Raw genomic sequence first — 27,322 nt, 5'->3', positions numbered from 1 at the left:
TTGTCATGAGGGGATGATGATGTAAATGCTGGCAGACCTCCTTGTGGTTTGTAACCCAAACCTTTCTGCAAAATTACGTTTGGTTTTTTCAACCATGAAAATAATCTCCTGGTTTACATCTGAGAATTAAACAAGACTCTTGTCAAAGTTTTGGGTTTCAGCATTTTCTTCTAGAAAAAAGAGCCCATCTGCTGTCACAATGCTCAAACACCATTTCACAGGAACCTTTGGATTAAGTAGCTTGCTAAAGAGGAACACTGACATTTCGCAGGGGTTTGGGGGCAAGTGCTTTCTTCTTCCTGAAAAAGTTCAGGCTGCTGTAGATTCTCAATCATCCAAGGGAAACTTAACATCAATTCACCTTCAGATGAAATGTGTTATTTTTAGCAATATGATCACAACTAAATATTTTCCTGATATTATACAGCTTGAGTAACCAGTTAGAATTGATTCTTTATGAGACTCAAGCTCTTGAAGATTGCTCATAGTTGTTATAAATGACAAAAGCACAGCAAAGTCATTTAACTATAAGTCTGAACAATAGGAACAAACACATCCACAATACAGAGCTTTACTTTGAAGCCTTAACAAAATCCACAGTATGGTGCATTGCATACAAACACGGCTCAAAAAAAATCCTTAGTTTGGAGAACACGATGAAATAAAATGATTCCTTTGACAGATCATTTTGTGCGTGTTGATATATTTAGTGCTGTCAGAGAGGACATCACAGAGAATGGCACTTACATCACAATGCAAAAACTGTTATCAGAGGAGGTACAGGTTTATGGTTCAAGGGCTCGTCCATTCATTGAGAACAAGCTCAGCGTCTCTGCTTGACACACTGATCAAGACAGCACAAATAAAACAGCTCCACAGCTCCATCTTTGCCTCTCCCCTAGGGAATAATATAGCACCCATCTGAATGTGGCACATATTGAATCAATTCCAGCGTTGATGATTCATTTGAATAAATCACCCTGTTTTAATTTTTTTTTTTGCCAACTTGCACGGATACTGAAATAAGGAAAAAACAACTAAAGAGAGGAGAGACAGGTGACAGTAGAGTAAAGGACTGCTAATCCTCAATCCCTTTTCAAGTAGCAATTAATGACTACAGAAATAATCTCCATATAGATGTTGTTGCAATTCTTTTATTTTTTCTTTTTTTGGTCAAACAACCTGGATAACTCGTGCAGATCAAAGCCAGAGACAATGCGGCTGCAGCCAGAGAGGATCTTATACTGGATTTGCATAGATGAATGCACAGCAATAATTCAAGTAGGAGAAAGGACAGATGCTGGTTTGACCTGTTATAAATTCTCCATCTGATCACTTAATATCGACTAAACTTGGTCTGGCGAGATAGATTTTTCAAATATGGCTCATCCTTCAGACAACTCTCTATTAAATCTGAAGAAATATCAAATACTTCAAGGAGGAAAAAAAACTTTCAATGTGTTCCACATAAAGATGCACGGGATCAGCCTATTGGCAAATATGAAAAATCAGCAGCTTGTGCGATGAAAGGGTTATATCCGTATTCAAGCTAAGAGACATACTCTAACATACACAGACACAAATCCTGTTGAGCAGAGCTGAGCACAGATACCCTACCAGCCCTCCGAGGCACAATTAGGATTTCATGGAGTGGGGGGGGGGGATCTACATTCCTGTGCACAAGAAAAAAAAAGTCCTTTCTCCAACCTCACAATAATATCAACTATTTACTCAAGGAAAAACCTGGAGCACCACTCAATAGGATTTGGACAAACAAATAAAAACATAAAAAAATACAAAAACGGGGGGAAAAAAGATCTAAATTTAAGCTCTAGTTGTTGACGAAAAAAAATGTTTCAGAAAACCCAAAGCTAAGCCTCCCAGTTCCAATCAATTTCTTCTATTCTGTGTGGTATAAAAAGCAGCAACCACTCGTAGTTTGTTTGAAGTGCTCGACTGTGTGGAGTTCTGCTGGGTTCAACAGCATTTTGTATGGACTCCCTTCGCGTATGATTATCACACCTGTCAGACATTCAGTCCCAGTAACAAGAGGTCAAGTAGCTGCCAGTTTGTATAAGAGAAGAGAGCGCAGAGCACTTACACATCATTTTATGATGTGAACTAACAGGAACAGTACATGGTTATAAAATGTGCTGCAGTGAGTGCAAAACAGAGACAAATGAAATGAACTATTTTTCCATTTTAAATGCAACACAGTAAATTACTGTGTTGACTGGATGTTAACAGAGATCATTACTTGAGACAATTAATTTAATTACTTTCTTTAGTGCATTGACATAAACAAATCACTAACCATAAGAAGAAAACCAAGTATTTTTTCTCCAAACAGGTGTGAGCACTCATTATCTGTAAACATTTCAACTGCGTGAGGTTCACACCTGGTTATGTGGCCACATGTAATGTAAAAAAAATAGTAGCTGGAGGTGAGCCAGCTAAAGCACACTGTTTCATGTGGTAATAGAAAAACTAAACAGATAAAAACAGGAGCATTGTGCAATAAAATATACCATACAACATCCATCCATTTTGATGGATGGATGTTGTAGTCTGTGTTGGTCGTTCATATTAAATCCTGAAAAAATACATTATATTTTGAGGCTGTAAAATGAAAAAATGTGACAAAGGTCAAATGGTTCTGTAAAGTTCTGTATGCCTCTGGTTCCACCAGAGTGCATGACACCATCAGCTCCAAAGTAAATTGACAGATGTTAAACTAACTACTGTTAATTATTATAAATGGTGACCAACAGCAGCTACAATGAATGTCTCCATCTGTAAATCTACAGCTCTGCTGATGAAACCAGGCAAAACTAATGCCCCGGGGTAAATTCATAGAGCATAATGCCAAATAGGGACATTTGCAGCACTCAAGTTTGACCAGGACCTTTTAGCTGCCCGGCTTGCGATGTGATGTTTTAAATAAAACCACATTGCAGCTGTCACAACTGATTCTCAGATTTGTCTCAGGACAGAGGAAAAGGTTAAGCACATCGTCTATCTGAAAATGCCAAATTCTGAAGTCGAGCACAAAGTTGGCACCCAGATAAATCGTGCTATCACTGTGCTTCAGTTTTCTCATTATCCATACCTTTCATGACATTCACAGAAAGAAACAAAGCATCATGCCAACACCTACTCTGTGAGAGAGCTCTTTCAGTTCAGCTCAAAAGCTGAGAGCTCCAAACCTCCACACCACAGTGTGGGCAGCGCTGGCACAGCCATGTGCCTAAGAACCCTGACTGAGTGCAACAGTTGGACTAATAACAAAACAAAAAAAAGTAAAATGGACACACAGCGAGGACAGCAATAGCTCCACAGCTAAGTAGCAGGTTGACTGAAGCCCACCTTTTCCATATTCACGAGCTGAAGGTGTCCACAATGCCTCTCAGGTCTTAGTGCCATGAGGGGCGTTGAGCGCTCAAGTTCAGCCACTTCAGGGTGAAGCAAATCACTTTAATATGTTAAGAAGATTAAGCTGGATAAATGTCTAGATACATTTTTTTGAAAAGGAACGTAAATCTTCAGTGTTTTTATTTGGGGAGGGGCGGAGTGTGAGTCAGTTGAGACGATCAACACAAACCCACCAAAACGCAACGTGATTGGCTCAAAAAAATTGGGCTTATTTGAGATTTTGCATTTTAAGCTTCTTGAATCTAAGACCATCCCACCTCTTCCTTATTATTTCAAACACCAACCTTTGGGACAACAAAACTAGAATAAAAAAACAAAAAAAAACATAAAACACTGGTCACAATTTCATCTCCTCTCTCAGCTTAGACTCAGCTGTCTTATCCTGCTTTAGCTTATGTTATAGCTTTAAGTGTACAGGTCAATGTTTTTCCCTTGCTGCTAATCTTCTGTTTGAAGCCTGGTTGATAATAGACAAAGAAAGAAGAAACAAACTTTGAGGTATCAAATGTCGAGAATTCAAAAGAAGAGTAGCTTCAAATGAGGATCCTTTTTTTAATCTAAAAATTTGCAATCAGAGGGTGTCCGCCTGTCAGCCTGCTGTGCAAGAAATTGAGTGTGAAACGTCAGGGCGAAATGAAACAAATAATGTAAAGGGATTAAAAAATAATTTGCATACCATTTTTGGTATTTCCAAAAGTACAGCATCAGGAAACTAACAAAGAAAGGAGCTTTATCTTTCCCTCAGATCAATTAACACATCAATAGAGATGATCTCTTCTCCCTTAAGCTGCCCCTTATTATTAATATGAATATATTTATCAAACATAATAAAACAAAATAACACAAACTGAAAAAGGAATAAGTTTTTTCATCCAAGGTGAAAAACATGCAAAAAATACTCAACAGGGTCTACATTTAAAGTCATTTAAAATGTGCTTTACTTTCATGCAATAACCAGTTTTTTCTTTCTTAAACTCTGTCTCTTCATGCAGAGTTAAGACAATAAAGATGAAGGGGGATGGCATTATAGAGAGCTAAGCATTATGAGAAGCCCTGAAGCTGTTCTTAGAGAAGGTGAATCAGAGGATTGGGACAAAACTGGAACTAAACCCTGTGCCGGACCATAAATGAGAAGCACAAAACATTTTGGGCAAAATGCCACTAAGCCAAGCATCTGGTTCTTAAGAAAACTTCACTTGATCACTTATAACTTTGAGATTACTTAGTTTTAAAACAAAAGAAATTGACAACAAAGTCAGTTACCTCAGCTTTCAGCATAAGTGCCTCAGTAATCCTGTCAGTAAACTTCAGCAGAGTTTGATTCCCATTTAGGACAAATGAAACCTCAAAAATTAAAAGAAACAAAAAAAAAGTTTTTTATGTAGAAGCATTTCTTAGTTTCAGTGTTGATTTTAAAATAAGGTGTTCCTTGGATGAGAAGGACATAAAGTTGAATTTTACCTCTTTAAAACTACTGAAATGGGCTCGCCATAGTGGCGTAGGGGATAGCGCGACCCATGTTTGGAGGCCTTGAGTCCTCGACGCGGCGGTCGCGGGTTCGACTACCGGACCCGACAATATATGCCGCATGTCTTCCCCCCTCTCCATCCCCCTTTCCTGTCAGCCTACTTTTATATTAGGGACACTAGAGCCCACAAAATACCCCCTGGAGGGGTAAAAAAAAAAAAATACTGAAATGCATATTTTGTATTGTTATGTAGTCCAATACAACCAAACAGTGAAACTCAGACTCAAACAGAGAATTGTTAAAAATACTCTTCAAATACAAATGCTAAACTTGTAATGAATCATTAATAAACAAGAATGCAGACATAGATATCAAATTAGTACACAAGCAGTTTGTTCAGTATGAAATCTAAGATAGCCTTTTAACTTTTTACTTATGCAAAGCAGGAGAAAATTATGCATTTTCAACAAGTTTTACAAATGAAAATATCAACAACCTCATTCACTCTAAAAAAAAAATCAAACACAACCATGGGCCTTCTGATGCTGCTTAATATGCAAATTAAGAAGGAATAGAGCATATGTGTGAAACATATTGGTGACAGCATCATGCTGTAGGAATGTTGAAGTACTGCTCAGATTGATGGGGCAGATGAGTTTATATAAATGCAGGACATTGTGCAACTAAACTTCTTAGAGGCTGAAATAGACGAGGGAATGTGATGCAGGTTGGCCATCCAGGATGGCAAAAGCCCTGAAAACAGACCAACAGATATAACGTAAAAATATGACTAGAAAACTGATCTCCACAGTTGCTGTCCATTCTTTCTGACTACACTTTGACAATTGTCCAAAGAACAATGGGCAAACATTTCAGTATAGAGTTGCAGAGACATACACCGAAAGACAGTTAAAAAGTGCAGTGAAAGGTGACTATTCAAAGTGTTAACTCATGGGTTTGGAGTGGAAATGTGTAAATTGTTCTGACATATTTTTGTGAAAACGTTCAAGAGAAATAGTTTATCAACGGCACTGTGAATGTAGAAAATCTTGCATCTAAGGTTTTATAATCTGAAGACAAGAAATTTGTCAAATTTCTAGTAAACCAAACAAAAATCCTTAAAGTTGAATGCAAACTTCTATTTTTCCTTTCTCCAAGCTGAAAACATTAAAGAAAAGGTGCAGGCTTCTTGCTGTGCCAAAGTACGACAGAGTCATCTCCAGATCTCACAGTGATTCTCTGCCAAACCGAAGAATGCTGTGGCTCATATAAATAGAAATTTAATCTTGTGTGTTTGTCTAAGTATCCAGAGCAGCACTTCTCATGCAGATTATGAATCTCTGTTTAAACAGTTCATGCAGTCAATGTATATGAACTGATAAGAGAGAGTCTGCGTGGATACTGAATAATAATCAAGAAGCACACCTTAAAGTGATATTTCATTAAAGGAACCGTCATGTCTATAATTCCACATGGAAGTAGATTTAATCATATTGATGAATGGTATGATTGTCATCCATTGAATTGCTTCTTTCACAAAAATATTGCTTTTTAAATAAATGACTAATAGCAGAAAAAATTGACTTCTTTGTAATTAATTGGTGTATGAAAATATACCGTTTTTTTGTGAATAACACTCGCATCTTTCTACACCTCTGACACAGCAGCATTCAGAGTTTGATCAATTTGAGCCTCTGAGTTTTAGATATGTCAAAAATTGACATGGAAAAAGTTTAGTAACTCAGAGCTTCCATATTTACTGCACATAGGTGCCACAGCTATGAAATTAACACAAGTAGTGCTCAAGAAATAAACCAATAACATCAGTATTATCATTCTATGACATGCGGATGCTCTGTCTGCACTGATGAAGAATCACCTCGCACAGAGTGGCTAATGCTACTAGCTGATCTATTTTTATCTAATCAATAGGGGGCAGTCTGTACAGGAAATTGTTCATTACTCCCCAGATAGTGAGGTTATAGATAAAGAAGTAAGAAAAGTAATAAGAAGAAAACTGAAATAATGACCCACGTATTTCACTCTCTCTTGATGCAGTGGTAAGTATTCACTTTAAACCCTTTTTCTAGACAAAATGGGAGCATGGTAACAGCTTAGTTCAACTAAACAATAAACATGCAAGTGCACAATCTTTAATTTTCATAGTGTTATCAAACTAACTAGTGTGATTTAGAAAGCTTTCCTTGAGCCTTCCCACTTTATCCTCCCATTCACACAAAATGTTTCAATTGTATATTCAGTTGTATTTTTTAATTTTGCCAACAAACTGAAAGTGTAGCTGCCAAAACTCTAGGGTCAAAAGGTAAGACGAAAGAATATTATGTTACAACTCACCAAATAAAATATATTGTGAGTGTAGAATATGCATTAGTATGGTAAAAAAAATAAATAAGAGAAAGCATAAAAAAGGTGAGAAAAATAAGAATGTTTAAAATGCTGGTTATAAATAAAAAAACGCTTGCACATATATTTTTTTATCGGATTTGTGACAGACTGAGTGAGAACCTCTGTGCGTCACTTGGAGGCTTCACGAGAGGCAAATAATTGTTTTCCTGTCTGAGAATATGGTGGAGGTTTATTGCTTCATAGCGATGAACATGTTTAATCAAGCCAGTGCTCCTGGTAGCCGGTTGTAATTCTTTCCTCTTCAGAAGCTCCCATGAATCACATGCATTAAAGAGTAACAGGGCCAGGATGGAATGGAGCAGGATACGGGTCAGCTTAACACTGTGTTATAGCGACAAAGGGGCAACATTAGCTAAGGAAAAAAAAAAAAAAAACTCTCTGAATTCCTGCCAAACATGCCTCTTTAATCCATCAGAGCCAAAAACACCCACTTGATGACACTGAATATGCAATTAGACAGATATTATAGAAAATATTTTTACTCTTTGACCCAAGGTGGCACAAAAAGGTGCGAAAGGAGGCCCTTCAGCGATAAATTGACTCTGGGCTGATTGAGGGCTACCACCTGCTAGAAATAAAATCCTTTTCCTGATTGCTCCAACGTCCCCGACAAGAGGACCTGTCAGGAATCCTGCATGGGTGGACACGTAGGCTTTCCTGGGCATGACAGGGTCTGTTAGAGAGGAACCCCACCCTCGCTTTCTCCGGCATGCCAACACAGAGGAGAGTGGGCAGCGCTGAGACGGCAGCCTGCCGTGGGCACTGCCAGGCTTAAAGCTGCCCTGTCGTCATCAGAGGCTTACAGAGAAGAGCACTAAGATTCACCAAAAAAAAAAAAAGAAAAAAAGAGGAGGGGGATCGTTGCATTTAAATCCTCTCTCAACGCCCCCACATATTTTAGCAAAGCATAAAAATCATTCACGGAGAGAGAGAGAGAGGGAGAAAGAGAGAGAAAGTGAAAAAGAAAAAGATGGAAGGAAATAGACAGGAAACAGCTATTAACAGCAGTAAGCAAGCTCAAGAGATCATAGAGAGGCAGCTCTAATCGCAGTAATGGTTTAAACCCTCATTCCATCCACCAGATGCATAAAGTGTCTACCCAAAAACAAGGCTTTGAAATCCCCATGTCTAAGAATTTGCCCCGTGGCTACAGTTCTTCCTCAGAAAGAAAGAAAAAACTCTCAAAAGACGTCTCTAATTTTGAGGTGTCTGGCAAAGATAGGTGGATTGCGGTCTGTGTCATTTACACAAACGACATAAATGAAAGATGACCATTAAAAGCACACACTTAAATTGAAATAAGTCATTTTAGATACCTGCTTAATATTACTCTACAGTAATAGCTGTGAAATACATGACCCAATGCTTGCAGCTAGACCTCTAGATCAATTTAATCAAGTTATATATGCAAGCAAGGGGCTATAGAAATTATTTAAACCTGTAATGTAAATGAGTGATGTATTTTACCTCAAATAAATTCAATCAGGGATTTTACAGTTGTCATCTATTACTGCAGAAGCAATGATTTAAGAACACAAGACTTAAGACATAGGCACCGGAAGACATCGACAAACATGTATTTTGTTACTTTCTAAAAAGAGCTTTTTGCTTTCATGTTTCCTTTTCTCTTTTCAGCAGCTCAACTTTATTTTAAAGATTTTTCTGTCCGCAAACCAACTTTGATTGCTCTCCAAAGAGCCTCTAGTTACATGATGAACTCTCATGTCTATTTTCTCTAGTGAATCTAAATATCCAAAAAGAACTTAGGATGAAAAAATATGAGATAGAGGGAAAAAAACGTAGCAAAACATGGAAAATGATGAGTCTAAAAGAGTGAGGAATATTTCTAATCACAAATAGGTATTTCTTTGAAAGCACTATTTAAGAGTAAGTGATGTCAATCGGGAAAAGATTTTAATTGGCAAATCTTTCTGGGATTAGAACTGGTCAGTCATCGGCAAGTCAAATACGGAGAATTAGATTTTTGTCTTCCATTCATTAAATGCATCAAGCTAAGAACTGCTACAACTTTCAGTTTATGAACAGATCAAATGACAGCAAGTTATCTGATGCACTTTCAAAAGCAGAAAAGAAGAAATAGGGATCTTGCGGTCCCTTAATTTTCTGCTGGATTCAAAACTGCTAGTTGTATGAAAGAACCTGCAGCACATGGATTCTCTTAATGAGAAATAAGAAATAGTGCTTGGTAAAATAAGACTGAATTCCTCTAAATCAGAATCTGTAGGTCAGACCTCACAGCTGAAAATCGGTTGTTGGGGAAAAAAAATACCCAAAATAAAAAATGAATAAGTTTTCTTAAAGAAAGAAACTAAACTAATCACATCTATAACTACAAAAATATCGAAGTAAATTAGAGCTCTTAGCAGCCAATCTCAAGCATGTCTCCACCATTTATTAACACATTCTACCTTTGCTTATGAAACTGTAATCAAGCCATATTCTTATGTAGTTTGGTCTCATCAGCCAAGTTGTATCCCACTCACATTGAACTGTAGATAATTTTGAGGCGTTTGAGGAAAATAAAAAACAACAGCTATATAAGCTCAAACCAGGCTTCTAAAACAGAGAAGTGCTTGTGCTGAGCATCAGTTGTGAAGTTTGGATTCAGAGATCTGTAGCTTCTGCAACCCTTTGCTTTTGGTCATATGTCCATATTTAGAGGCAGTTTTATGGGACTGCTGCCCACTGTGTTTTATTACAATTACTCAGCAGGCACGCATCCTGTCCCAGTAATGAAGTGGGTGTTACAGTGGGTGGATTTAAGCGGCCACTATTCTGGAATCCTGCTATCGGGTACGAGGTCTAAGTGGCAGAAAGAAACCAACAGCATGTTGTGCAGACGAAAAGTGTGGTGGACAAGAAGACCAATAACAACCCAAACCTTCAGATAGTGCGCCTTTACATAAGTGTCAGGGAAAATGGAGAATCACATTTCAAAGGCCAGTAAATAAAGTTTGTATTGATTAAATCTAACATGTAATCTGTTTTGCTGTCTGACACTGTTTCTGGCTCTAAAAAAGAATCTTGTAAGACAGCATTATAGATAATACGACCATAGATCAAATGGAGTTTGGGCAGGAGAAGGGCAATAGATCATGTTCGGACCAGACTGCTTAGCTCTGGAATTCATAAAACTAGCTCCTAAATCGTAATGGCTTTCAATTGAAGTTTTTCCACTTGAGGGATGTCGGATTTTCTGCATGCTTTCAGTTAATGTAGAAGTGTCTCTTTTAGTCAGCGGACCCAAAATAAAGCTCAGCAGAAGATATGCTAAAATTGAAAAAAAAAAGTCAAATCAATGTACTAAATATACTTTACCAAACTTCTAAGAATATATCTCATGAGTGAATGTCTGACCATGAAAATATTTTGATAAATAAGCTGCACAAATGGTTAATCCCGTGTTTTTTAATGCAAACAAAATCAGCAGATAACACAGTGACTTTCTTTTACATCGTCTCAGGACTGAGAAAATTAAATATTCATTTGATCCTAATTCTAACACATTAATTTGTTTTAATTGACGCAAGATGTTTTCTTCAAGCTACGTAAAAGAAGCTTGGAGAAATAACTCCTAAACTTTCCAAATCTATTAAGGCAACTATGTCAAAAAGGATTCACAAACACAAGCAGAGGTATTATCTATCGTCTGTACTTCCATTTAAAAATTTAAACATGAGCGGGAACTAATATTGTTTTTATCTAACTTTGCAATAAAAAAATTAGTCCTATCAAAGTAAATAATGCAAAGTAAATAACTAACATTAAACTCTGTTACATGACATTTTTCACTGTAGAAACTACAAGTGTGCAACGTAACCTTTGTTCAACTGGCTAGGTTCAGTGGAAGCTTGAAAAAGCGTTGCTAGTGCCACCTTCTGTCAACACTGGTTAATTCAGTTCAATACTCAGTCAACAATGAGAGCATAGTGCAGAAGGTTGTATTACATCAGCTGTTCAAACAGGAAGACTAGTTAAAATTTTAAAAAGATGCACTTGTTATTCCATGTCTACAGTTTAGGAAGTAATTGGAAACATTGTTTTTCTTCCACTTGGTTACCAACAGTAGATATGAGGCTGAGGGAGATACTGTTTATTTGATGTATTGCTGCACTCTAGTGGTTAAAATATATAATTGCAAATGTGATAAAACGTTGCACGTTAAATATAAGTTTCAATTTAATTCAGGTTATTTAAATCACACCAATTCACAACAAAGGTTGTCTCAATGCATGATACAAAAAACATCCCGTTCATATATAGAATTAACTAAATATCTCAATTTAATCCAATCAAACAGACAGAATGAAAATCTGTTTCTGCATATACAGTGCATTTAAGTTTGTTGTTCAAAGTGGTAATTTATTTTAATCTATCTAAGGAAACCCAGTGTCTGACACTCCTCCTGATCAGAAGTCTCTAATTCCTGTCCTTGAGGGCTGCTCTTCTCCAACTTTTGTCAACACACCTGAATTTAGTAATTAGATAGTAAGCAAAATGTTGTAGGACATTGTTCCATGTCCTACAAATACACCTAATGTCATGAATGAGGTGTATTTCAACCACCTCATTCAGGTGTCAGACCAGGGATTTCGACCAAAGTCCTCAGGATCTGGTCTCTGTCTACGATCTGGAATGAATATCCCCATTATGCTTGATGTTTTGTGACTGTGAACATGTCCTATTAGAAGTATATGAAGTGATTATAATTAATGTCATTGCCATTTTGAGTAAAAAAAAGCTTATTTTTAAAGCAAACTCAGCCCAAATACAGGCATCTGTTCCTCAAAATCAGTACCATACCTTTGTGATAATGTTCCTATTTTCAACCCTGTATTCACAAAACTCTTTTTAAGCATCTTTCACAAATTTATATTTAGATTTTTGGGACTTTTTCAATCCCAAGCTACCACTGTTCCAGGTCTTCCAGGGTAATTTAGCAACTCTTGATGCTCTTCTACCTGCTAGGAAACTCACACAATCCTTACCTTCTCTGCTCCAGAGAAGTAGATCTGCGGGGCTTTCCAAACAGTGCTGATTTTCTCTCTGAATTTGTGGTTCTTTGGAATTATAAGGCATTTGTCAACGTCCAGTTCTGGATAGATTACTTCCAGCCCGCCGCTTTTTCGATGAAATGTGCAGAAAAGGGAGATTCATAGAAAGACATTTGGTTTCTTGTCAACCACATATTGACAATAAAAAAAATACAATTTACTACATGAACAAAAATAAAAAATTAAACAGTATTTAGCAAAACGTTGTGAAGCATCATGGTAATTACTTTGTAGTCAGAGCTCATGGAGGCATCTGATGGTACTACTTACTGACAAAAAGAAGCATCCAGAGGGTCTAGGGTGCTTTGTGTTGTCTCTGCCTCGACTGGTTCCAAAACGAAGACAAATAACCCCAAAAGCAAGCTGAGTAAAGCCTACAGAAAAGCATAACTTTATAAAACAGTAGCAACATTATTCACTCAAATTAATGTTGCTTATATTATACATCTAGTCTGGTCCTCTGGCCTTTGACTTCAGCACGCCACATACACAACTGTCTCTTAGTGGATATTTTCTCTTTTTGCACCATCCTCTGTAAGTCCAAGTGATTTTTGTGGACAAAAAACCCCCCAAGTACCTCAGCAGTTTCTAAAATACTAAGTCCAACCCATTTGGCAACGATGCCACGTTTAATGTCATTTTAAGATCTTTGCTTCCCCATTTTGATGTTCGTTTTGAACTTAAGCAAGTCGTCCTCCCCGACGCTAGCTGCCGAAATGCATACATGTGATTGTGATATCAATTGAACAGCTGTACCTAATGAAGTGTGTGTAGTTTACAGTAATGTTTTCATTTCTAGGCTTCCAGTTCTATTCTCTTTATAATTCAAAGTGCTCTTCTTGACCCGGAAGAGCATAACTTTATCAACAACACAACAAACATGGATAAAGGGCTTAGTGAAACGCGCATTAATCAGCCTACAGCGCGCTGACTGCTAATGTGTTTTGCGCTGTTTCTGTGAAAAGGGCGCACTTCGCCTTTATGTCATCGTTACTTGTCATAACTCAGCTGAACATGACCGAACCAAAGTTTTCGCAATATCATTGGCTTCACTGAACGAAGGGTGTCCTTGTTATAAACGCTTAAATTCAGACATGTTTACTTTAGCCTTCACTTGTCTTGCTTGTTATTATTTTTGTCGCACTTGTCATTTAGAGGCTTAAAAATGTAGGAAGTGTCTGCGAAGCAAACAGAAGTGAGTAAGCCAACCAAAAATACACATTTTAGCATTAAAGCGGGCATATTAGCATGTCATATGCATTACCATCAATTTAAAGTTGTGTTGCCGTGTTTGTCCGCAGGTTTCCCCCTCTCTGAGTGAGACGACAGACGCTGTTGAGCTGCAGCTGCTTGACGAGGAATGGAGCTGCACAAGTTTCAGGTGTCAAGTTGAAAAAACTCAGACGACTGCCCTGTGCCCGCACTGAACATGTGCACATGTAGATTTTTCTTTATTTAAATGTTATATACACACTTTCAAGAACACATGCTACAGATTCTTTTTTTTTTCTTTTTTAAAGATTTGCAGCTCCTAAACCATAAAAACAGCTCGACAGCAAAAAAAAAAAAAAAAAATACACACCTGGAGATCACATAAAATGTCAACCAGGCTTCAAACACTGAGAACACATTCATATATGTAGATTTTCTTTTTCTGTTCATGTTTCAAATTTGCCTTTCTACCGTTTCGGAACAAGGCCTCATATACTATGCAGTAGTGATTGTGCAGCATATACTACATATTTCTGGTGCTCCTAAAGCTCCCTTTGGTTTGTGCTTTTCTGTAGCTGAAATATAGCACCCAAACGTATGGAATAGGGCCCCGGTGACTGACAGCCTCTTTATAATTTATCTAATCTGATATCTTTATTACCTGGTTTTCATTTGCCTAATGATGTTGCAATTTGAAGAAAACCTGTGCTACAAAGCAGTGCAAGTTTGTATTTCTATATGCATAGTACAAAACAGGTACTGTATTAAATTGCTCTAATGCGAAAAGCTGTGGTACGCAACGTTTGAATTCCAGAACAAACATTTGTATTTTGAATTTCTTTTTCCATAGATTTTTTATATTTTGTATCTACGCAGACACAAAAGTAGGAGCTTTGTAAGGAAGCTTTAAAATTGTGAAATGAATGTGAAATCCCTGCATTCATTTCATTGTTAGTGTCACAATTTGCAGATTTGTCATCAAAGTCTGGCCTTAGTGAGTAAAGATATTAAAGTAGGTTCGTATTTCTGGTTTTAGTATTGCAATATTCAAACTCAAGTAACTAATGAAACTTCAGACTTTAAATCCAAATTATGGGTTGTGCACATTTACAGATACACACCAGGGAGCACCAGGCAGCTTAAGATAACAGCGAACAAGTTGGTGACCACAGTTACATGACGTTACATTCATTACCAAACACAACAGTACACTGTACATTAAGGCATGAGGTGTTGTTGATGCAAAACATCAACAGAAGAATCACTGAGAAATGCAATGCACCGAGGAATGAAATGCATGTCGATGAAAATGTGCAGTCACACTGTAAAGGCAAATTACATGAAATTATAGACCTTCCAGCAGTTGACCTACTAAATATAACTGAAAATGTTTACAACATCCAGAATTACTAAAAGTTCAGCTCTACATTGTTTCCAATCAAGAAACTGTGCCAAAATATGTTTACATTAATAAAAATACAAAGAAACATTGTCAATTAGCATTAGCTAACCTGGAAATTACATAAAGTTGCTACTTAGAGCACCAACCTCACCTCTTATCTAACATAGTACATTTTAAAAGCTATCAAGTTTTCTATTTTGACAATCTGTTTATGCTGTTTATTTATAAGGTCAGCAGTAAATACAAGCAAGGTTTTATTACTAAGTAAATCATCTCTTGTTTTTTTATGGGGGTCTGAATGTACAGTGCCATGAAAAGTGTTCATACCCCTTTCACATTGCAACCACAGTCCCTCCACATAACAAGTACAAACATAACAGGGGCTGTTAAGTGGAAGGAAAATGGAATATGCTTTTCAAAATTTGAATGCATTTATATCCTTCTCGTTACTAATACCACAAAATAAAATCTGGTACAAACAAGTATGGTACTGTCAAAATCTACCTCTGTGTAACACCCTATAATAATTTTTTTTTTCCAACATCTGAAAATGGAAACAGTGTGGAACAAGTTCACAAGTACCAAGATGCAGCTGACAAACAGAAAGGAGGACATTAATCAAAAAAGCAGCAAAGAGGCCAATGATGACTCCATAGAAGCTGCAGAGATCAACAACTTAGGTGGAAGCATTTGTCAGCAGAACAACTATTATAAATTCATTTTACTAATCTAACTTCTACAGACGAGAGGCATTAAGAAGGCCTGCAGAGGTCTTGTTTGCAGTTTGCCTCATCGTGTAGGGAACTGAACCAGCATGTTATAGAAGGGTCATCCTCCACGATGACAACTCAACTTATATTTGCTGCAACAGCATAGTTAAGATCATAGCAAATTTTAAATGTTAGCAAGGCAAAAGTTTGCAAAGCTTTGAGAGAAATAGCCTAAAAAACTTGCAGTTGTGCCTGCAGGTAAAGGTGGTTCACACTTTTAAGAAATAGTTTGTTGTGAAGAATTTTGACAGTTTCTTCCCACCTCAAAGAAACTGTCATGCTGCCTGTTGGATTAAATACCAATAAAATATCTTAAAGTCTGTTGCAATGTGACATGTGAAAAGGTAAAAGCGGTATGAAGACTTTTGCCAGATCCTTCACGTCCAGTCAGTCAAATTAACAAACAGTAGTTTACAATATTAAAGAAAACATTTAAATAAAATTGACACTATGTAAGCTAATGCTGCAATGAAAAGTTTGTTTTCGTATAACCAGATCATGATTTGAGGATGTAACGTACATTTTCATGATATAATTCGTATATGTGAATATCTACTTTACTTTCAAACTCTATTTTACATACAGTATAATTGTTACATTTACCTGTCTATAATTTGCATGTACAGTAAAGTATGTAACAGATGTAGCTGGAATCAGCACAATTAAGTATTCAGTTATTTCAAACATCAGTAAGTAGCTGCACAGTAACTAAAAACAATTCCGATAAGTCTATTTTCAGTTTTACTGAGTAATACAGTAAGATTTTGCTCACTGCCAGCAGTGCACAATATTAGGTAACAGCAGTACATTAGAGTTTATCTGATATTTAATACAATTTACAATACTACCCATCCTCTCTGAGCACCACGCCTGAAAATCTGAAACATTCTGCAGCCCATCGTACAATCAAGAGCAACAGCAGATGACAAACTTGAACATGACATAAAGCAAGGTGTGCAAAACAAATCCAGAAAGATGATTTGATAATCACAAACAGAATTGAGCGACTTTAAATGTCGCTGCAGTTTGTTTCCTCTGCAGCCCGTCTTGACATAGCACAATACAGTCTAATGCTGCTCAGCAGTATGCTGCCACTGGAAGTTCATATGTTTCTCTCTGGAGTTCAGAAAGTGCTTGTGGTGATGTTGAAAAGTAGGGATTAGATAATCCAGTAGTAAGATGACTCCTAACCCATCCCCTAACACGACGACTGACACCCACAGACTCTGCCGTGTACAGATTTCCGATCACATTCAGAGGGCAAATCTCTTAAAAACAAGTTACCACCACAGACAAATACAGTAACAATACAATCACGTCAGCTCTGACGATTAATACATTATCTGTTGCTTTTTAGGATGACAGCAGTAAAAATGACAGAAGTATTTTATGGAGACATGTAGTTAAACATGTGTGCTATTAATCCACATTGAGCAAACCCATTTAGAATAGCAGTGGTGACAGCTGCATTCAGGGGCAATTGAAAGAATGAAGCAACTCGAACCAGGAATCCTTTGTGTCAGATGACACTGTATCCATTCATGTGAACTTAAGCCCTTTTGTGACAAAAAGCCACAGACCAAAAGATCACGATATGTAGGTGGTACGTGTGTCAAGAGATCCCAGATTAAGCTGTGCAAGCTTATTGTACAAATTCTGCAAAGTTGAATAAACATACAAAAATACCAGGTTTGTTTTTTTATGTTTTTTTTTGCAGACATGATCGTCATAGAAACTTCCAAATGAATTACTGTAGTTTGCTCTTTCCAGCCAAGCTGTATTTTGTTATCTCCAGTTTGAAATCATAATCAAGATGCGGTCTGGCAGATTGTACAAGCACTTAAGAGCAAAGTGTTATATCTCTGAGGCTTGAGTTACTGTTGAATTGCTGGTTGTCACAGCTGGTAAGCAGCACTTAGTTGTCAGTTCAGATTATTGATATTTATTTATAGCCACAGGTTGAAAGTTCTGTGCTGGCAAATTTGAAATTTAATAAACATAAAATTCTAATATGGGAATATTTGGCAATCCACAAGATCTGATCTTTGCACTTGTTCTACTGTGCCATAAGTCAAGACGGTTTACACTACGGAGGTTTGAGCTTAGCAGACAAACAGCTGAAATTGTAAGGAGTAATACTTATAAATTTATTCACAACTCTGAGCTGACTTTGCAAACCTGGAGTGTTTGCCCACGGAGGCAGGGAGGATAAACGGTCTGCCTGAATGTTTGGAGTATACCAAGCTGTCAGTGCTTATCTTCTACTGTGTTCTTTACGATTTGCAAACATACAGATGGACTCCAGACTGGACCCCGCCCTTACCACCTGGTCAAATAATGGCAGATGATCCGGAGGGTGAGTTTGAGTTTGGGGAGGAAGGAAGGTTCCAGAAGAGCCACTTGCGTTTACATTGCCGTCTCTGGTACAGGTAGTCCTCTTTTTCACGCTCTTTGCGTGCTCTTTGGTAGTGGTCGTCTTCCTTCAAGTACCAAACTGGTGGCCAGCGATGTTTCTCAAAGTAGTCTTGGTTCTCTGCATCAGAATACATTTTTATTAATAATTTACATTTTTCAGTAGAGAAGTCTTTTAAGACGATGGTTTCAAGTTTCCCTAAAAGTTGAAAAAATATTTAGTTTTTATGAATGACTTTAGAAACAGAAATTTGAATCAGCTAAAAATTGTATCTTCAGGTCAGTTAAAAAAAACAAAACATTACAGATTTTGAGGAAAAATCTGCCACAAAATATCCAATAGATGTATTGCTGAGTTCAAGACTGTATTTTCCCAGATTCATAACTTTATGTGGCCAACAACACCGTTTGGATCACCAAATAAGATATTAATCTTAGCAGCTTCATTCTTTGTAGTCATTTGTGCCAGAATCCAATTTAAGGATGAGAAAAACAAAGACAATAGCAGAATCATAGCACAGTCTAAATGTGTTACCTGTGGACTTTGCCTTCATTTCACGTGGAAACTTGCGGCAGACACTGTTGTAGTTGGTGCAGATGTGGTGCAAACACCATCCAGTCAGCTGCTGGGCTCCGTGGAACTGTCAACATCCAAAGTCATATTGTTATTTTAGTACAGCATCAGTTGTTCTAGCTGAAAACTGTGATATTTTTAACCTCTGATTAGGAAAAATATCCTCAATTTTGAAAATATACTTGAATGTTGTAACATATTTCTGCATATGGTGCAATAGACAATATGAACTGCTTCTTGAAAGACTTTCAGTAGTTAATTCAATTTTGTATTCATTTTTGCATAAAATTGATGTAATATGAATGTTTTTTTCCCTAGTAATGTAGCATTCCAGAGGTACAGATCATGACTAAAGAAAAACAAGAAGTGCAGATAGTGCTTTCTTTTGCCCCACCTTGTGGTGGTAAATCCTCACCAGCAGTTGGTGCTGATAATTTGCATAATTTAAAAAAGTCCAATTTGCAAGAGAAAACATGATCAAGACTCAATTCTTATTTGACATCATTGACAGGTGAACGCACCTGGGCCATATCCAAGTATATCAGCACATCGCCGTCAATATCCGTCCCCATCATCGCCGACTCCGTCAAAACTGTTACTGTGTAGAGTTCTGAAAAGAAACACACTTTAGAGTCTGAGACCAATTAAAAAGCATGATCGAGTTTATCGAGGAAATAAGTAACAGCAAATGCAATACCTGTGAGAGCGACCAGGTGGGGGAGGCAAAGACGGTTGGCAAGAACAATGAGCTCCATTGCATCCAAGTCCGACCGAGAGCAGAATCTACCCATGTAGAGATACTCCAGCACAGCTCGCATGCAGCTCCGGGTCGTGTTGGGAAGCAACACCTTACAAACAGAAAGAGAGGGCAGGGAATTACTTACAAGCTCAGATTTTCTGCTGATTTGTAAATTCCAGAAGCTCATCTGCTATGAGAGGATTTATTTCTCCTAAAATCTCTATAGACAGAATGTAAGAGCTCCACAACAAAACAGGCTTTATTCTACTAAACGGACTAAAAGCTCGGTTAACAGGCTTTTTCTCTCTCTATGCAGACTTATGAATAAATATAACTGGTCCTTTCAAGGAGTAATGCTTAAAGAAAAAAAGGAGCTAAGCCATTTTAGCCATTTTCATACAGAAAATGGCTACAAATGATACAACAATGCAGAAAAAAGAAAATAACACAATGCAATATTCATTGTAAGCTTTTTTAGTTTAGCCCCAAAAATAAACATTTATATGCATAAGGATAATATAGGATCCTTAGAAAATATCTGAAAAGACTGATTTCCATTTTAGTAATTAAACTGAAAAAGGAAAACAATCTTTTATGTTATAGATTGGCCAAACATTGTTCATATCATTTGCAGATTTAAATGTAACATAATATTTTTATTAACATCTTCAAACAGTCCTGGATCTGATAGAGAATTTTTACAGGGAGCAAAAGACTTGGGTGATGGTGAGAGGAAACCTGTCAACCCCAAAATGTTGGGGCGCATCGTCATAAATAAACAATAGTAATAGTAATCAAAATAGTAGTAGATGCAAACAGAGAACAGGTCAGTAATTATAAAAGCAGTTTGACTACCGTAATGCCAGTAAAGATTTTTCCACTGGTTTTTCAGAAGGCTTTCTATCATTTTAGGCATTCCTTTATTATTGTATTCTCAAAACAGATACTCTTTAAATTTTAACTTATTATCATTTGAGAGGAAATTAATGATAATATTATTATCATTAAATATTTATTTATAAATCATAAATATATTATGTATTATCATTTGTTTCTGATGTCTGGTTTTCCATCAGAAACAAACTTCTGGGTAAAAAAGTAAATAAAAATCTATGTAAATCTAAATCTACCACATGTATGAACAATTTCGAGTTTAACTATGTAATATATTTACCTGCAGCAGCAGTGAGACAAGCAGAAAGAAGAAGCATCCCATTTCTTAAACTGTCTTAAAGCAGATTATAGGTTAATGCGTCTAAAAATAGCTTTAAGAAATATAATCTTTGTTTGAAACGTTTTTCTTCTTCTTTTAGTAAATCACTATACTTTGGAGTGAAAACACACACCATACCTCCCTCACGGATTTACATTATGTTTGGATCACAAAGCCAGTTTAATAGTATTAAACCAGAGTTAGAGTCCCCTAATTGAATTATCCCTCACATCCCCATTGGAGTTCTGCTAGCGTCAGCCTACCGTGCCTTGCAAAAGTATGTATATCCTTTAAACTTTTTGCCATCTTACAAAAAGTTTAAAGACATTAAAAACTTAATGTATTTTAGCAGAACTTTATGAGACAGACCAATACAAGATTGTGTATAATAAGTCGAAGGAAAATGACACAATTTAAAACTTCACTTCCAATTAAAATTCTGTAATGTGTTTTGTGGATTTTATATCCACCCCCACTAAGTCATTAACTTGTTCCTGTGATGGCTCAAGTTAGGCAGGCTGGAAAGCACCTATGAAAAGCAAGTTTAAAATCTTGCCAGAGATTCTCAACGGTATTTTGCTCTAGACTTTGATTAGACCATTTTAACACATCAATGTGCTCTCATCTGGTGTGTCAGACTCTTTGTTTACTGTTGTTGTCCTCCAACAAGACCAGAACAAAGTCTGCTGCAGGTTTTCAAAGTCTTTTGACATGACATATTTAGTCTCATCTTTCTTGGTAGGTGATGTTTAATGTTAGCTTTTATCATACACAGTCTTTTGTACGTCCAAAAGGTAAATTTTAGTCTCATCAAACCCCCTTCTTCCACATGTTTGCTGCGTCATCTGAAAAGTTGGTACCAAACTATGAACAGGGTTTCTTATCTCTTTCTGTCAACCCTGGTTTTCTTCTTTCCCACTCTCCTATTAATGTCATTAATGGACTTCACAACTAATAATTGCTCTCTAATAATGCTCATCTTTCCCAGATTGTCCATCTTTAACTCTTTTCATTTTTAGATTATGGATTGGGTACTGTTCTAAAAAGTGCTGAAATATTTTTTTATAACTTAAACCATCTTTGAACTTCTTCACAACTTTCTTCCTGACTTATCTTGCGTTTTCCTTGCTTTTCATGTTTGTTTACTAAGGCTTTCAGAAATCTGACAATCTAGACTCCACAGGAGCAGAGGAATTTGTTCAGTCTCTTAGGATGGTAAAAACAATGATTTCATTTTGTCTTAACAGAAAAGTGTCTTACTAGCTTTAAAGAATATCTGATATGAAGTCTGTCCTTGGCTCACCTCTTTCGTGCAGCTCTCAACAAAAGGTCCACCAAACATAGCTGCCATCCAGTCACAACTAGAGATGAGCAAAGGCTTGTGGGCCATGATCGTCCCATCATCGAGCTTGAACACCACGTCTGCAGCATCAATAGTGAAACACTGGTAAGACCTTAGTCATAACTGTGTCAAATGCAGTGAGCAAGCAAATATAATAAAGTTCTCTCACCAGAAAAGGTGCCTTTAGCCAAGCACTCTTTTACTCTGTTTGTGCGGCGTACATGGAAGGCTTTGGTGATTTCCTGGTTCATGAAGGCTTCGTTGTTAAGTATGTTTGCCACCATCATCCGCAGATCAAAGACCTCCAGCAGCTCAGCAATGTGTGCAATCTGCATGAGTTCTTTCTCATTCTCATCCAGCTGACCGGTGTACAGGTAGCGAAGCACTGCTCGAAAAGGCCCGAGCTGGATCGACAGGTCCATGTGTACTACGGTCATGAATCTCGGGGTGTACGTCACAGGGTCGTCCACCAGCTCTTCCTGAATGCTGACGAAGGCTCGACTCCATGAGGAGAGCAGTTTGCCGCGTCGGGTGCCCTCAGAGTCCTTCAAAGTCCCGTCACTCGTGCACGCCCGCAGGTTGGCCCTGTCTCCGTCGTCGCTGCTCTCACAAACATCAAAGCTAGCAGCACGCATCAGCAGCTCTCTGCCGGAGAGAGGGCCGCGCGGGGGCCGTTCAGTCTCCTCATTTTGGGTGTCCATACTAAACAGGTCATAAAACTTTGAGGAGGATGTTGCCAAGTATATCTTGTGTGCAAAGATTTTCTGTCGCTCCTGAAGGACCAGAATAACATCAGCACAGTGTGGGTCCTCCAGAAGACCGACCGGGTGCTCTTCTGTGGTGGAGGGGGGAGGTGGCACAGTGATGATAGGTGGGGGAGGCTTTGGGGGGAGGAAGGGCGCTTGGAGCAGAGGCCGCTGGACATTTCTGAGGTGAGATTTCCAAAACTGCAGATGGCGGCGAGAGATGAGAGCAGCTCGGATGGCGTTGTCAAAGACGTCCTTGACACCAAACTGAGCAACAACACTGGTTTCATAATACGGGACGCCCAGCTCTTTGGCTACCTCCCTTCCTCTCTCTGGTGGAAGAATCTCATTGGATTTTATAGGTCTGAAAATGAGAAAATATAGACCAATGGAGAGGAGGGAAACCAAAATCTGATTTATTTACTGATAAAACATAGAAAATACTGTTTTTCTCACTGACTGACATTAAACTAGATTAAGCTTTTCCTGTTTTAGGTAAATTAGCATTACATGGATAATTTCTGTTTTTCTTAATTGTCAGAATAAAAAGACAGTTTCTTTTTTTTTATTACTTTGCTATTTAAATTCAGAAGCAGGGATTGCAATTTACACATTTTGAGCATTTTTTCACAAGCTCCCTACAATAGTTTGCCGTGATTTTGGCTCATTCCTCCTGACAGAACTGATGAACCCGAAACAGATTTATAGGCTCCCTTGCTCACACACACGCTTAAGGCTTTGCCCACACATTTTTGATGAGATTACATTTTAGGACTTTGTGATGGATACTCCAGAACTTGGATTGTGTTGTCCTTACATCAGTTTGTAATTAATTTACCACCAACATAACAGATCACTGTCTACTTCTTAGAGTCTGTTGTGCCTTATTTAACTTAGTGACTTATGTCTTAAGATGGTTTCTCAATATTTCTATTATGATTTTTTTTTCTCATGATGCCATTTATTTTGTTGAGTCAGCCCCTCTTGCAGCAAAACACCAACACGACATGACAGCAGCTCTGCCATATTTCAAAGTTGGGATGATGTTCTCGGGTTTTCAAGTTTCCTTGGGTGTGCAACTATTGAACTAAATCAAACAAAAAAATGCTTTGAAAATTCATCTGGGGTTTATCAAAGCATTGTAGTTTTACTGTATGTAAACCTTTGCATTTGAAGAAAGTAATAAAACTGCTCTCTGAAAGTCTAATCTTATTTCATGTCAGTGAGGGGAACAAAAGTTTATATGACTTTTTTATGCAGTGTATGCACATATTTGGTTTCATTTGTATCTCTTTGACAGGAAAAGCTTGCATTCAAAGAAACACTGTAAAATTAAGTCTCAGTACCTGGCCAAAGGCCTCCGTGCCCTGTTGACTGCCTCCAGATCTGCATAGCGCAGGTCCAGCTGGCACCCTACCAAGATGACAGGAGCGCGGGGACAGAAGTGCTTAATCTCAGGGTACCACATGGTCTTTACGTGGTACAGAGAGTTGGGGTTCGCGATGGAGAAGCACAGTACCACAACATCAGACCTGAAGATGGCAAAAGTATAATTATGTTTGTTAGTTGTAATGAATGAGTCCCACCAACATCGCCTTTAGCAGTTCCTCACCTGCCGTATGCAAAACGCCGGTCCTTATGATGATCTCCAAAAGTATCCCATAGCCGGAGGGACACACTCACATCGTCCACTACGTCTCTGGAGCGCTCTAACACCTGAGCAGTAGCAAAACATGAACATTCATACATTTTTGCAAATTACATGAAGCACTTCAGGCACCTACGATGTGCTATTTTGTAACTATGTTTACCATTCCTACTCACCTCTTGGCATACTCTGTACTGATCGATTGCCCAAACTGTGGGCACATGAGTAGCAAGTAACTGGTACTGAGTGAGTGTGGCATTGCAGGCCCGGGCGCAGATAAGGCGGGTCTTTCCAACTGCATTGTCTCCCACCACCACACACTTGATAGTTTCAACGTTTGGCCTCTCATAGTCCATATCAGTATCTGTCAACTGGGACCTGAGGAAATTACAAAACCGGAACAAAACACTGCTTTCAGGTCCAGAAGTCTATGGCATCCTGTACGGTATAGGAGCTCTCACTCTGTTTTTCATCTGCACTGCTCAGTCAGCCTGCAGAGCTATCAATGAATGGTCTCCTGACTTCCCTGTGCTCATTCACAAGTTTCCCGTCACTGATTCTTAAAGTGACCAGCAGACAAACAGAGACGACACTTTATTTATCCCAGTCTTTAAAAGCAACACACAGCTAAACTTTTGCTGGAAAGCATAAATAATCTATCTCTTAGCTACAGAAGACCCTCTACATATTCCATGACTACTGAAAAATATTGAAAATGTAAGCCCATCGAGGAAAAAACAATGCCATGTTAATGTCAGTTCTGCTATAGCAAATGTCCAAATTATAAAAAGTATCCTCTGTCCAAATTCACTAGATTTAGAATTTCACAAAGAAGTGTCAACTCCTTTAGATGCTTTAGATCCTTGCTCTAATGCATCTGAATCAAATGGACATATTACTTTCTCAGCCAGTCTTTCTGTTTCACGGGGGCCTGTTAATGACTCATTTATCTATTTCAGATACGACGAAACTTTCAAAATCTGCAGGACACCGGCCCCCAACGGTATAGAGGTTCCTTGGTTTAAATGTTTAATCTCAGAATAATTTTCCCAAACTGTGAGAATTAGCAGTCAAAGGTCATGAATATTTAAAATATTACACTGCCATTTTCTGAATGAAGTGAGTCCGTCCTCATACTACCTCAGCTGCTTAGGCTCCGGGTCAGGAGTAATCCTCTTCTTCGAGCATCTCCGGTCTTTTGACTCTTGGTCATTCCAAAGACTAAATCTTGGTATTTATTTATTTTAGCAAAAACTGAAGATTTCTTTTGCATGCAGTGCCCCACTTCCAGTATTAAAAAGGAAGGCTGCTTGCTTTCTATTTAAGTCACTAGCTCGTTTTCATTCATAAAACAGGCTCCCTATGAGCAACACAAGCTGCAGCCCTGCTTGACTCATATCTATTAACACACAGACACCTAACAATTTGACCTTAAGCTGGGCCTCTGTGAAGATCCACCGCCTGAAACATTGCTCTACAACATGCCCTTCCTGTAAAAGCAAACACTACACTGCGCAACTCTCAAATTAATTCATCATTTTTATAAGGTCGGATATTATACATGCAAATAGTCTTCCAACAGAAATGAATAGGTAGGTTTGCATCCTCCGCCACCAGATATTAGAAGGAGAATAAAATAGTTGATTTCCTACCATGAGGAGCGAACTGTCCCTCCACCACCGAGACAAACTAGTCATGAGGCTTTGCTGCATTACACGTTATGTAACGCCCCGTCACTGACTCCTGAGCCTGTTTATCCCGCTCCCTGCGACTCCAGCGCAAAACCAACGCTAAAGGATTAAAACCAGTTTGATTCCGCTGCCATACTAAATGCCGTGCGAGCCCTCCTTACCGCAACAAAAGGAAGTGCTGCATTAGGTTGGTCGATGAGCGAGTCGGAAAGCGGGGCTCCATCGGATGCGGTTCGCACCTGACGGCTGCTAGTATTCAGCTTCATCTTCGGGGCAAGGTGATCCCACCGAGGCTTGGAAAATAGCCGACCGAGCGCTGACGTTTATGTGAAAAGCCCCTCTGGATCAGTGCATATAAAGGCGACTGCAGCGCTGGGAGCCCGACCGCTGCTCTGAAATCTGCCGCTGCTTGCAGAGCTGCAGCTCTGACCGTCATGGAGCCAACTTGCACTTACTGTAAGGCCTCCGTAGCTAATAATAGGCAGGCGCACAGAGGGAGAGAAAAAAAAGAGGGGATCATTACAAAACACTGATTAAAGTCGCACAAATCCCATTCTTCTGTCCTGAAGCAGCCCCGATAGAGTCGGTACACTGTGAATGTTGTTTACACACGGAACTAAATCAGATACACGACAGTAGTGTAAGAAAGCATGACACTTGCAAGGCTGTCTTTAGCAAAAAAATAAATAAACAAAAAAATGTTAATGTATGTCCACAGATGCATGCAAGATACGAGCAGAAGCGGTTTTTTTAATGTTTTTTTTTTTGTTTTTTTTTTGTTTTTTTAATTGGCTGTATGGGCGTTTGCTCAGGGCTGCATTGGAAGAGGGGCGCCAGAACAAAATGGTCAGTTCTCTGAAAAATGTTTCCATTGGAGTTCCATTTGAAACGTTACAGTGTAAGAAAAAATAAGAGCAATATTCTGTTTTATTTGGGTGTTCATTTTTCAAAGTCATAATTTTACATTTGTCAAAGTCCCAAACTAAATAGTTAATTCACAAACTATTATTTAGCTAAGAAGCTAAATATTTAGCATGAAAATTAAGTATTTAGTTAGGAAGCTAAATATTTATTTCCCAAACTAAAAATTTAATTTACAAACTAAAAAATGTTACTTTTATTTTGGATCTATTCAGATCCTGGCAGGGCCCATTACAGATTACAACAGGAC

At 38.1% G+C, this 27,322-nt stretch overlaps 2 protein-coding genes across 3 annotated transcripts in view; both read right to left on the bottom strand.

Annotated features, from left to right (window-relative positions):
- The window catches only part of pebp4 (phosphatidylethanolamine binding protein 4), a 59,402-nt gene extending 45,616 nt beyond the window's left edge, over nucleotides 1-13,786 (bottom strand). Inside the window, exons 1-3 of the mRNA XM_023343723.1 lie at nucleotides 13,667-13,786; nucleotides 12,673-12,776; nucleotides 12,337-12,469 (exon numbers count right to left, since the gene is read on the bottom strand). Coding sequence (XP_023199491.1) covers nucleotides 12,337-12,469; nucleotides 12,673-12,776; nucleotides 13,667-13,669 — 240 coding nt within the window. The 5' untranslated portion in view covers nucleotides 13,670-13,786. The remainder of the gene's footprint in view (nucleotides 1-12,336; nucleotides 12,470-12,672; nucleotides 12,777-13,666) is intronic.
- A 33-nt stretch (nucleotides 13,787-13,819) lies between these two features.
- Nucleotides 13,820-26,784, bottom strand: rhobtb2 (Rho related BTB domain containing 2). 2 transcript variants are annotated; one of them, XM_005808493.2, is made up of 10 exons: nucleotides 26,313-26,784; nucleotides 24,637-24,838; nucleotides 24,425-24,528; nucleotides 24,159-24,344; nucleotides 22,236-23,176; nucleotides 22,028-22,146; nucleotides 19,470-19,620; nucleotides 19,294-19,382; nucleotides 18,734-18,839; nucleotides 13,820-18,319 (listed from the first exon to the last, which is right to left on the bottom strand). In XM_005808493.2, the coding sequence occupies exons 1-10, from the start codon at nucleotides 26,372-26,374 to the stop codon at nucleotides 18,117-18,119; spliced, it is 2,163 nt and encodes a 720-aa protein (XP_005808550.1). In that variant the 5' UTR covers nucleotides 26,375-26,784; the 3' UTR covers nucleotides 13,820-18,116. The 2 variants fall into 2 exon arrangements, with proteins under 2 accessions (XP_005808550.1, XP_023199490.1); XM_023343722.1 differs by lacking the exon at nucleotides 26,313-26,784 and adding an exon at nucleotides 26,113-26,302.
- Nucleotides 26,785-27,322: the final 538 nt, after the last annotated feature.

Source organism: Xiphophorus maculatus, chromosome 12, assembly GCF_002775205.1.
Source record: "Xiphophorus maculatus strain JP 163 A chromosome 12, X_maculatus-5.0-male, whole genome shotgun sequence".
NCBI classification, from domain to species: domain Eukaryota; kingdom Metazoa; phylum Chordata; class Actinopteri; order Cyprinodontiformes; family Poeciliidae; genus Xiphophorus; species Xiphophorus maculatus.
Note: the sequence above shows the minus strand (reverse complement) of the source record. Positions and strands in the feature narration are given on the sequence as shown.

Bases quoted from the DNA above. Each gene is read 5' to 3' on its own strand.
- rhobtb2 (XM_005808493.2), bottom strand. From the start codon at position 26,374: ATGGAGCCCCGCTTTCCGACTCGCTCATCGACCAACCTAATGCAGCAC. The intron at 23,177-24,158 runs GTACTGAGACTT...TCTCATTTTCAG, and splicing joins GCACGGAGGCCTTTGGCCAG to ACCTATAAAATCCAATGAGA. The intron at 19,383-19,469 runs GTATTGCATTTG...GTTTCTTTTCAG, and splicing joins CCACCTGGTCGCTCTCACAG to AACTCTACACAGTAACAGTT.